At 38.2% G+C, this 13289-nt stretch overlaps 1 protein-coding gene across 1 annotated transcript in view; it reads left to right on the top strand.

Moving 5' to 3' along the window:
* The window catches only part of LOC122801235 (mucin-5AC-like), a 475953-nt gene that overhangs the window by 325951 nt on the left and 136713 nt on the right, over positions 1 to 13289 (top strand). Inside the window, exons 14-15 of the mRNA XM_044070787.1 lie at positions 586 to 684; positions 5012 to 5215. Of these exons, the coding sequence (XP_043926722.1) occupies positions 586 to 684; positions 5012 to 5215 (303 nt within the window). The remainder of the gene's footprint in view (positions 1 to 585; positions 685 to 5011; positions 5216 to 13289) is intronic.

Genomic DNA, 13289 nt, shown 5'->3' with positions numbered 1-13289 from the left:
GGGGCCATGGATAATGTTATAACATTGTTCGTATAAGCAACATATCTGGGTGAAGATGCTATATTCTGCAGAATTACTTTAAAATACTGCACTAGTAATTTAATCTGCAAGAGTTCTATACATTTTAATCTAGTGATGATCTATGATGAATAAAAACTTAACATATACTCATCTATATGTTTGTTTATGCCTTGAATCGACTTGTAAAATAATTTGCAAAGTATAGGGGGTAACCCATATTTGGTGCATTTTCAAACAAAATTGGCATGTAATGGTTTGTGCTATAAAGTTGGAAAAAAGTAAGTTGACAGACATAATAAGTGAGATACTGATAGTTTAACAAAATAAATGAGGTTGTAAAAGAGACATCTGTTTCAGTAAAGCTGTATGCATCAGTAGTTTAAGAAAGAGGGGTTACTGCATCTCGAAGTCTAAAATAATCAAGCTCTTCAATTACTGTAGTTCCTCTATCAGATTCAGAAACAGCACCAACAGAAACATTCATGCATGAATTAGAGGTTATCACATATAGTTCAACAACTGCATTAAGCTCTACATTTACTTTAATTGCTATTTCATTTTCAGAAAAAGCATCAACAGAAGCAACCATTCAAGAAATAGAAAGTACCACATCTCCATCTCAAAGTACATTAGGCTCTACTCCTGTTCATGTTACTACAGCAGGTAATGGCAGAAATATATATTAAGGACAAAGGTTTTGCAGATCAAAGCTAAACCGCAATTTGAATGTCATAGATTTTTAGTTGAATTTGATCAGCTTAAACCCTACAGCTGGATTTCTGTTTAGTGAAGTTATGATATTTGATCTATGACTTATATAAGCAATAAGAGAATATAACATGAATAGCTCACAAAACTATTCATTATAAATTTACAGGTCATTAAACTGATAATCTAATAACTTACTTTTTTTATATTATAGTTAGCAAGTTTTAATGCACATTAATAAGGAAATATTAAACGGTAAAGCCTTTCTTAAGGGCCATATCTGAATGGGTTATTTGATATTGAAGAATTGTACTTTGGCACTATATTTCTATGTAAGTCCTCTATGTTCAACAATGTTGAATGCCTAAATTCCATTTTGGAATCATCCTAGGAATACATCTTTTCTAATCTGAGTATAAGCACTTAGAGGTATCTTTTGAACTTCACTGTCATTCAAAACTTGTTTAACTTCTTGAGGCAGTGGTTTACACATTGACTAAATTTTTACAAAACAGTTTTTGATTTTTTCATTTAAAACCATTAGCTCTCTATCAGCATTATGGGCAGTGATTCTTAAATATAACTTTCAACATAAACGTTAGCAGCTATTCCTCTATGACATTCTATACTTACTCATCACATGATGAGTAAAATTCTTGTTTAGATATCTGAGTATAAATGAATATAGTTATTTCCAAAAGTAGTGATTATCAATGGGGGTTAAAGAAGTTAGCATAAGTTCCACTGAATGACAGGTTTTCATTCTTGCAGTTTTGCTAAAGATATTTTTAGTAGTGACAGTTTCAAATGAACTTAAAATACAATATTACAATTTATTCTGCAAAGCAGGTTATTTCAGGACTAAAATATTCAGGAAAAAACATATAGAGATTGTGCTGTCACTAAAACTCAAGTGACTTAGGTTTAATAAGTGGCCCCAAAACTGAAGAATCCTTGCAGGTAGGTAAAACCGTCAAGTGGAATTGTCTGTTCATCTCTCCTGTGGGGCTTGCAAGTGCAAGATGATCTGACAGGAAATCAGGAAGGGCAATTTATCAGCCAAAGAGTGCAGATATCACTTTCTGTGCTTGCCACAGGGCAGGTCTTCTTCCTGGCAATGATTCTTATAGATGAGATGGATAACTTTAACAGAAAACCCACTTCACATCTCCCTTCAGTTCTGGAAGCCTGTTATGGAATGGGAGTAGAGTTTGCTCTTCAAATAACCTAGTAGCCACATCTATGTTCTTATAAATGCCAGTGCCTTATATTCAATGCTCAAACATGTGATGAGTAAGGAATGGGACAGTTGGTTGGGATGTAGGTGATGGCACTAACCTAGTAGAAACAGAGAGTATTGCAGAGTAGGAAATGATGCACTCCTGAAGAGAGACTTGACCTCTTATTGAGAAGGTTAAGATTAGTTAATGATACACAAGTTGACATTTTATTAAATACACGATATTTCTTGCAGAGACAACATCAGTGCAAACATCTATTAAAGAAACACAGAGCAGCACATTTCTTCCTGAGGAAATATTAACCACTAGCCTGAATGCAATTCCTACAACAGGTAAAAACTGTCCGTCATTACTTTGTTAGTAATGGACACCTGATACAAATTAGCATTAAACAAAAAGTGAAACCATCTAATTACTTCAGATGCTTTTTACTATTAGAGGGATAAAAGTTTAAATTGCTCTTTCTAAAACTACTCACGTATTGATCCTCATATCAACAAGGGATGATCAGCTGTACCAGTTCAGTCTGTAAGAGCTAGAAGGTAATGGGGGTTGTTCTGCTTAGTCAGTTTCACTATCTCTAAACCATCATAGACATATCTTTGCTTTACACAAAACATATTATTTTAACAAAGCAAAACAGCATCAGATTTGCAGGTAAATCTATCATGTCAAATGTTGACTGAGCACTTGCAAATGTATAAGTAAAATAATACACAATGGCAATGACAAAAATCAGCCAAAAGTCATAATTACCAAAGATAAAACATTTTCAATACTCGACACATAAAATCAAATTTAAAGAAGCACATTTATTACTATCTAATAATCTGAAAATTCCTAAAGCTCATAGACTTGAATGAAAAAAAAAAATAAAGAAATATTAAAATCTTTTTGTCTGTAAAGTATATAAAAGTTGAGCTCAATAGTGAAACTACAAAACCCATACAGAAATTCTTGAAAAATACTGTCAAACAGACCACAAGAAATTTTGGTAATACTAAATAAAAAAATGTAAATGAAATTAATGTCTTAATATTGAATTTCTTTCACCAAAGAATTAAATTACAGAAGCTTACTTAATAGGGGAAAATATGACTTTACCATATTACCTATAAAGTGCTTCCATCTAAAAATCAAAAAACATTATAATATTAAAAAAATAAAACTTTTTCTTGTTTGAGTTTTACTGTTTCATACATCTACATATACTTTAACAATTATATGTCTTATTGAAAATGATTCAAGGGATGGATATTTTTATAATATTTTTGTATCAGCAGAAAATATTGGTGCAGTTGCTATATTCTGCAGAATCACTTTAAATACTACAATGGTAAGTTAACATGAGGGAACACTGTCATTTTAATGCACTAAGTATCTATAATGATTTGAAAGTTATCATACACTCATTTGCATGTGTTTCATGTCTTTGGTCAATTTGGAAAATCATTTTTCTACACTCTTTGTTGCAAAGTATATAAGGTAACCCACATTTTGTGTGTTTGTACAACAAAACTGGCATGTAATGATATGAGCTATTAAGCAGGTGTTTTTCTCCCTTTTTCTATTAAAGCAAAAAATAAGTTGATGCATGAAACAGACAGGAAATTCTTAGTTTACTGAAAGAACTGAGTTTTTAAATTAAATGTATGTTTCAGTAAAACAGTAAAACAGCAGCAGCTTGGAAAATAAGTTCTTCTGAATGACAGGTTTTCATTCTTGCAGTTTTGCTAAATGTATTTTTAGTAGTGACAGTTTTAAATAAACCTAAAATACAATACTACAATTTTTTCTGCAAAGCAGGTTATTTCAGGACTAAAATATTCAGGAAAAACATATAAAGATTGTGCTGTCACTAAAAGTCAAGTGACTTAGGTTTAATAAGTGGTCTCAAAACTGAAGAATCCTTGCAGGTAGGAAAAACTGTCAAGTGGAATTGTCTGTTCATCTCTCCTGTGGGGCTTGCAAGTGCAAGATGATCTGACAGGAAATCAGGAAGGCAATTTATCAGCCAAAGAGTGCAGATATCACTTTCTGTGCTTGCCACAGGGGCAGGTCTTCTTCCTGGCAATGATTCTTATAGATGAGATGGATAACTTTAACAGAAAACCCACTTCACATCTCCCTTCAGTTCTGGAAGCCTGTTATGGATTGGGAGTAGAGTTTTGCTAGTCAAATAACATAGCAGCCAGATCTATGTTTTGTAAATGACAGGTGATGAGTAAGGAATGGGACAGTTGTTTGGGATGTAGGTGATGGCACTAACCTATCAGAAACAGAGTATTGCAGAGTAGGAAATGATGCACTCCTGAGGAGAGACATGACCTCTTATTGAGAAGGTTAAGATTATTTAATGATAATGGTAATTTAACATGAGGGAACACTATCATTTTAATGCACTAAGTATCCATATTTATTTGAAAGTTACCATACACTCATTTGCATGCGTTTCATGTCTTTGGTCAATTTGGAAAATCATTTTTATACACTCTTTGTTGCAAAGTATATAAGGTAACCCATATTTTGTTGTTTGTACAACAAAACTGGCATGTAATGATATGATTACTATTAAGCAGGTGTTTTTCCATTTTTCTGTTAATGCAAAAAATAAGTTGATACATGAAACAGACAGGAAATTCTTAGTTTACCAAAATAATTGCATTTGTAAATTAAATGTCTGTTTCAAACAAAATTGGCATGTAATGGTTTGTGCTACAAAGTTGGACATGTTTCATTTTTTGTTAAGAGAAAAATAAGTTGACTGATGTAATAGGTGAGATACTGATAGTTTAACAAAATAAATGAGGTTGTAAAATAGACATCTGTTTCAGTAAAGCTGAATGCATCAGTAGTTTAAAAAAGAGAGGTTACTGCATTTCCAAGTCTAAATTCATCAATCTCTTCATTTCCTGTAGTTCCTGTATCAGATGCAGAAACAGCACCAACAGAAACATTCATGCATGCATTAGAGGTTATCACATATAGTTCTACAACTGCATTAAGCTCTACATTTACTCTGATTGCTATTTCACTTTCAGAAAAAGCATCAACAAAAATAGTCATTCAAGAAAAAGAAAGTACCACATATAGTCCTTCAAGTACACCAAGCTCTACTTTTCCAACAGTTAGTGCATCAATTTCAGAAACAGCATCAACAGAAACAACCATTCAAGAAACAGAAAATACCACATCTCCATCTCAAAGTACATTAGGCTCTACTCCTGTTCCTGTTACTACGGCAGGTAATGGCAGAAATACATGTTATGGACAAAGGTTTTGCAGATCAAAGGTACATTGCAATTTGAATGTCATAGATTTTTATTTGAATTTGATCAGCTTAAGCTCTACAGCTGGTTTTCTGTTTAGTGAAGTTATGATTTTTGAATTATGACTTACATAAGCAATAAGAGAATATAACATGAATAGCTCTCAAAGCTATTCCTTTTAAAGTTACAGGTCATCAAACTGATATTCTAATAACTTACTTTTTTTATGTTATAGTTAGCAAGTTTTAATGCACTTTGTTTGGAGATGCAAATTTATAAGGAAATATTGAGTAGTAAAGCCTTTTTAAGGGCCATATCTGAATGGCTTATTTGATATTAAAGAATTGTACATTGGTACAGTATTTCTATGTAAGTCCTCTATGTTCAAGAATGTTGAATGCCTGAATTCTATTTTGGAATCATTCTAGGAATACATCTTTTTTAATCTGACAATAAGCTCTTAGAGTTGTCCTTAGACCTTCACTGTGAATCAAATGTTGTTTAACTTCTTGAGGTAGTGGTATACACATTGAGTACATTTTTACAATACAGTTCTGATTTTTCATTTAAACCCATTAGCTCTCTAAAAGCATTATTGGCAGTCACTCTTAAATATAACTTGCAACCTAAAAGTTAACAGCTATTCCTGTATTACATTCTATAATTACTCATCACATGATGAGTCAAATTCTTGTTTAGATGTCTTTTGAGTATAAATGAATATGGTTATTTCCAAATGTAGTGACTGTCTATGGTCGTTAAAGAAGTTAGCATAAGTTCCAATGAATGACCGGTTTGCAATCTTGCAGTGTTGCTAAAGGTGTTTTTAGTAGTGATGGTTTCAAATGAACTTAAAATACAATATTACAATTAATTCTGCAAAGCAGATTATTTCTGGACATAAATGTTGAAGAAAAACATATAGGGATTTTGCCATCACTGAAATTCAAGTGACTTAGGTTTAATAAGTAAAAGAAAAAATCCATTAGCACTGCTGAAGTTGCCAAAAGACAAAAACTGGAAAAGCAAGATAAACTCTTCAGCAAAACACCACAGGTTAGTTGCTGTTGATTAAAATACTTCTCAAATGAATATTTGCATAGAAAACCACTTTATTTGGTAAAAATGCAAGAACAAGGATCAGCGCTTTTGGTTGTATTAGCCTTCATCAGATCGTAAAAGTGCAATCAACTAAACCATTTAAAAATAAAATCACAACCAATCACATTCAGTGTTAAGACAAACTGACCAATAAAAACATTCCCTGCTAGCTTAAGCATTCCTCATTAAGAAATCCAATAGTACCTCACCTAGAAAACAATTGACCAATGCCCAATAAATGGTGGAGTTAAAACAGTAATAGCAACACATCCAAATGCCAAAGAACATGCAAATTAAATCTTACTATCAACATCTACATGGGTTGAGAGCATATAGAATTCAAAAAACATTAATATGTTTTCTAGGTAGCTAGAATCTTCCAGTACATAATGAAACATCTCTTTCAAGATGGAGCCATAAAGACAGAGGCCAAGGTTTCCACAGCGAATCGTCAAGCTGAAAATTCATTATGCATGAACACTCAGATTATTTTCTAAGTGCTAACATAAGGAATCGCAGTTAGCCTGTGGCCGATATAGTTGTAGCAGCAAAAGCATTTGTAGTCTAAGTCATATCACATATAAAGTTATTGTTAACAAAAAATATCTTCACATAATAGATAACAATATCCATGTAACCAATCATTAGAGTTTTACTTACAAACATTGTGAAAAGGCTTGCTCTAGGTCCCCCTGTGGAGAACACCAACCAAAGATCATTTCCAAGTATATAGACAGTCATTCAATTCTCTAGTGAATCCTGGTCAATCACGACAAAAAAGCAAGAATGAAAGACTTCTATACAGATGGCATAAGGCTTCAAATCCATTACAGACAAGAACAATAATGTTCCTGTAAAAATCAAAAAATATGTATTCCAATTCATTAACTTACAATAAAATTAAAACAATAGTGACCTGTCATATGAAGTGCAAAATGATTATCATTAAAGGGCATCTTCTCATAATACATAGTAAAAATCATGTCGCCAATCATTGCAGTTTATGCAAATGAATATCATAAAAAAGGTTCACCATAGGTTTCCTAGAAGAAGCAGCCAGCCACTAATCATCATCAAATATGTAACCAATCATCCAGTTCTATGAAAAATATTAACCAGTCATCAGGAATATGGCTAAAAGATTACAAACCCAAGCATTCTAGGCACTAACTAATGAGAAAACCATATCAGCAATGCCAAAGAAAACTAACAGCCACTAACCATTGCCAATTGGATGACATACACCTACATCTGGCAAAAGGCCTGGTGAACAAAGTATGCAACCCTACTAGTACCCGGTATATGTCCTGAACCCATGTGTCATACACAAACACACTTGCCTAGGTTATCCTGCTATGTTGCTAGTACCATGCACATTGATGACAGATAGTAGGCATGGTGTGATTGCAGTGGGCTGCAGAGGACATTTCACTCTGTACAGCAGTACAATAGGCACATAATTGCGGACATTGTGCCTTCACTATGTTCTCCACTGGATGCCTGCAACATATGTGATGCCATCAAATGTGATCCACAGAGGCCATACAATGCTGTACACATGTGCCCTGTATGGACCAATGCCACTGACCTGTATCATGCTATCAATGCAGGTGAAGGGTCGACCTGCTGACTATAAGCAGGTTTCGCCACACCAGGCCAGTATTGGCATATTGGGGGATAACAGTCTGTGTACACAACATGTGCCTGCCAAACCAGGTACACCTGTACATGTCACTGTACAGTATTGTAAGACATGCACATCCCAGGCAATGTCCATGTCAAGGACTATCAAACACAGACATGGCATGAATTGCAAAGCTAAGGCCATACACAATGGTAACCAGGATGTCAGGACAGTTCATGCAGTACCCATCTGTGTGGGACATTGCAGACACTACACCCCTGTACTACACTGCACACCATTGTCGGGTGGTGCGATGCCAAGGATTACCCCTCACTCAGCCTTGTACAGCCATCTTGCACAGCCAACTGCTACACACCCATGAAGCAATGCATACATGCATGTCAGACTGGCACCTTTTGTCTGCATGTGGGTTATGATGCTCCCAACCACAGTCACTCCCAGTATAACCCCTATTGGCATACCAACAGATGTCAAACACATCCACATGCCCTAGCCCATAGAACTTCCAGATATCCCCTGTGGTGCATGTAGTACCTGTGCATTACTGCAGTGTGGCAAACTAAGTAGTTAGGGAGTGTATTTGTGGCCCTGGCAAAGAGTGTCAATGCGAGTCCATTAGAGAGTGTGGTTGTGGTGACAATGGCATCCATTCATGTGGACAGCCATGTGTGCTACACCTAATGTATGTCTACTATATCTCTGTTGCATGTGTCTCTCACCAACACACATATATGTTCTTACAGCACAGCAACATGTCAGCTTTGTGGCACTTGTAATAGTAATGACTAGTGAGTCAGGGGTTTGACCCCTGTACTGGTAGGTGTGTGACAGATGATGTTTAGGTTTTAGTCTCCAAGCCCTTCTCTGATGTACATTGTCTGTCCCTCCCACACACTCTCTGGTGGATGTGGAGGTGTACACCTGCTCAGCAGCAGCATGTGTATTGTAAGTGATGGACATGATCAGGTGATGGCCTCTGCACCTATTGCAGTCCTCCTCTAGCTGATTGCATGTGGAACAGCTGTGATGATCTTCCCATAGCCATTTGCATGATAAACATAGTACAATATCTAGGAACACCATGTACCTGGATGTGGTGTTTGGAAATGGCATCACAGATGATATCTGGATGTTCCTCAAACATCATACACAGGTGGGAAATAGTCTAAAGACAGGAGGGTGATGTGCCAGACATGACTACAGCATGTAAGTGTAGCTATGCTTCATTGAGACTACTGCCTGTTTAACATGTTGTGTGTGGTAATGGCTATTCTGCATGTTTTAAAACAGACATGGCAGTGCTCTGTTTGTGAGGGACCCCCATCTGTAGGGCCATCTGTGGACTGGTCAGTGTGTAGAACCATTTGTTTCCTGTGTTACACACTGAAGACACATCTGTGCACAGCAGGAGCATAGTGTGAGGATTGCAGCCAGTCCCTGACTGGACATATGTCACATGAAACAGTGGCATGACAGACACTGTCTGGGGTTCTCAGTGGCAAGCCAATAATGGGCCACTATTCATAGCTGCAGTTACACACCTTCTACACTTTGTACAGATGTCATGCAGTATATATGCATGTGTTGTGCTCCCTCTGCAAATGTATACCATCTGTTGTGTTGGGTTAATGGTCATATCTATGCATACTGTTGTAAGTAATCCTGAATGCTGTTGTCTATTACTAAGCCATATCTGTGTTTAAACTGCAACACCATAGGTTGTATGGGTTTAGAGGTCCCAGCAGAACCTCCTGTCCCACTTCAGCTGCCCTTGGCACCTGGCACCAGCACATCTGGGGCCCAGCCTTTGACCTCAACCTCTGTTGGCTCTGCACCACCTTCTGGTGGTACCACCACTAAGGATGGGGCTGTTGTCCCCCCTGGGAACAGGGCCAGACAGGAACATGTCTGCTGTCGTGCGGTCCTGGATGTGGTGCGTTGGAAGCTCAATAAGGGGTTCCGAGGCCAGATATGAAAACTCAAGGGTGGAGTGTCACATTTACAGGGTGATGCTGCCCCTCTTGGACAGCCCCCAGCACTGCCTCCTTTGCAGCTGTTTTGGTGCAGTGGTGGCTGTCTATGACTGGGAACCTCCATTCCACTGTTCCCATGGGCTTGTGAATGCCAAACACCTTACCCATCCGAGGTGTATCCCCCCACATGTGTCATATACCGACCCTGTATGCTATCTTGTCTGTGATCCTACCCTACCTATCCTCCATGGGCATACCTACTCTTCTTCCCCCATATCCCACTCTCACCCTGCGGAAACATAAAGCCAATCGGTTCCTAGGACAACATTTGCTCCATACATAGCTGTCCATTTCACACACGTGTCCACTGGACACATGTAACCCTTTTAATATACATCACAACTTACTCCTGTTATCCTCACCCCTGTCCCTCAGGCACACGATCCTGGTATGCACATCACTCCTAAATGTTCCAGGTACACGTGATGCAGATGACCCCATTGTACACACACTACCGGTCCCTCTATGGTTACCCCATTTACCTTTACCATGATGATGATGTTGCACACAGCACCTTGCAAGAGTACTGTTCTCACATAATGATTGGACAGGAACTGTTGTGTTAATGTAATGTAATGAGTGATGTATACGGCCAATGTACAACTGTGTGCGTGTATGAATGACGCATGTCTGTCTGAGGGAGTCTTGATATTACACAGGACAATACCACTACATAATACAGGCATCGCTGGTGTTTCCCTTTTCATTCTTTTGTGATGCTTTGTTGTCACATGGTATGTTCCTGATATATATCTCTATATATGTATGTACCTATATGCTGGACATAAACACTCACACATACATCTACATGATGGAATACATTCCTGTACTGTTGAATGACTGTGCTGTATGATATGTTTGTGGTAAGGTCTGATGTCTGTATATCTGCCATGGTGTATTGGTAAATCACATCAGCTGTGTGTGCAGGGTCCTGGTTCCGAGCCTTGCAGAGGTCATTTATTTTGTTGCAGGGCAGAACAAGGCCATTGGATGTGGAGTGATTAAAGCAGTTGTGAGTGGGTGTGCATGGGTTTGTGTGGTGTTAAGCAATGCTAACCTCTGGTTACAGCTTCTTACACTCATTTAGCCTCTACATTGCTTTACCAGTGTAATACTCCCATACTGGCGGCCAAACAGGCTTACACCCGCTTGCTCCCGCACTTGCAAATGCAATGACATTGGTGCTTGCATCTGACACTCATGCCCCTGGGTGGGAGCGAGGACCACAATATTACCTTGTGATGCCTATTACATTGGATTACATGCCTACTGTATCGGGAATGGCTGCCCATTAGGCGACGGCATGCCGTTCGACTGTACGGAATCCGCGGCCTGTCCAGTGTTTTATTCATATTATTTGTGTGTTTCTCTTACAGTCTGCACCCTTCTGGCTGATACATGGGAACTGAGACTCTTCAATACAGACAATAATTGGGTTTTGGGACCCACAACCATCAGCCGAGTCATGCTACTGCATACCTATTATTCTATCATTTTTCTAAGGTAGTCAGTGGAATATGTGCTATCTGTCCCTATCAGACCTCTACTACGATTGGGGAAAAATGAAGACTGAATCAGGGGCATGACATAACAACATCAGGGACACATTTAAATTATTGGTGCTATTAACCTGACACATTGACAGACTCAGAGCATATGAATTCATACATATTGTCTGAGGTACATGATGTTTATGACTCTTAATTGTTGTCGTTATTCATTACGTGTAATCCACCACCTTTCCTCCTAATATCACTAGTTCTAGTAGGGATTAGATGGGACAGAGCTAGAATCTTAGTTGAAAGCAGGGACGTCCCTGGTAATCAGGGACAGTTCAATGGTATGGTCCCTATGTGTTCCCCCAATGGTTTATGGCCTATCCAGTGGATGTGCTCTTAGGGGTTGGGAGGTATGAGCATCAGCTATGCCCATATCGGGATATTACTTACATCCCTGGGGCAGTCCTAATATGGTTCTCTCAGCCAACACCTGCGCCTAGGCCCATAATTGCATACCCATAGTTCCCCCACCTGCCACTCCTCTACAGCACTCAGCCTTACTGTGGGTTCAGGTGAGGTATAAACACACCACTACACACTGCCCACTTTCCCCATGTCAGGACACATGTCGTACGTTGTGTCAACCCATGGGTTTTCAGGCTTGCACAACCTACTGGTCCGTGTACATCTACAGCCTGGTTTGATAAGTCATTACCAGGACTGGCTCTGATCATTAATTTTTGGTGTGCCACAAGGGACATCGCTGTCTATGTTTCAAGATTAGACCTTGCAGGTCTCTCCCACTGGTAGTATCCTGCAGGTGGTCTGGGAAGCAGTGGTGTGTTTACCTTTATTGTGTGTCTGTATGTCTCACCGGCCTAGCTGGGGTGGGGGGGTGGGGGGAGATGCTACATGTTACATGTTTGGTTATTGGACCTCCCACCACCATATGCAAGGCCTGTGAGCATATGTTACTCGTAACTGCTGTATCATATCCTAGTGTATACATGTGTACATTTACTGTCACATGTATATATATATATATATATATATATATATATATATTTACATTAATATATACAGATATATCTGTATATGTATGCATACATGTATATTTATATCTTGCTGTCTATATTTTATATATATATATATATATATATATATATATATATCTATATATATAAAATCTAACGACATATAAGTCTATGGTTACTGCATATGTATATGTTTATATGTGGGTATGTATTCTTTATTCTATCTCTATGTCGCTATGGGTAGATATCCACACACATACCTCTACATATATACTTCTACATCTGGTTATGCTGTTCCTTGCCATATAGATTACACTTTGCTTTAGTGGGTCTTGCAGTAGGTGTGGCTGCTCGTTGGCCGATGCCTCTGCCCAATGAACACATTCGCTTGCATCCCTAGGGCTGTCCATATAGGTCCACATCAGCCATCACATGCACACCTAGACCCATAAGTAGCCACCCATAGTTCCCCCACAATCGCCTCCTCAACAGCACCCATCCTTACTGTGGGTCCTGGTCTGTTCTGGACACACCACTCCACGCTGCCCACTCTCCCCTTCATGGGACCCATTTCATACAGTTGTCTCAGCCCATGGGTCATCATCAGGGTTACCCATCCTTGTATTCCGAGTCTGTATACACCGCGGACAAAATGGCTGGTCTATCGCCTTTATTTGGTTTGGGCAAAATTTGGGGTGTCCTGCAAGGGACGCTCCAGTCTGTGTTCCAAGATTAGAA

The sequence above is a fragment of the Protopterus annectens genome, chromosome 4.part1 (genome assembly GCF_019279795.1).
Source record: "Protopterus annectens isolate FY-2018-M chromosome 4.part1, PAN1.0, whole genome shotgun sequence".
Classification (NCBI taxonomy): Eukaryota; Metazoa; Chordata; order Ceratodontiformes; family Protopteridae; genus Protopterus; species Protopterus annectens.
The sequence above is the reverse complement of the archived record's forward strand: the minus strand, read 5'-3'. Positions and strand labels throughout refer to the sequence as shown.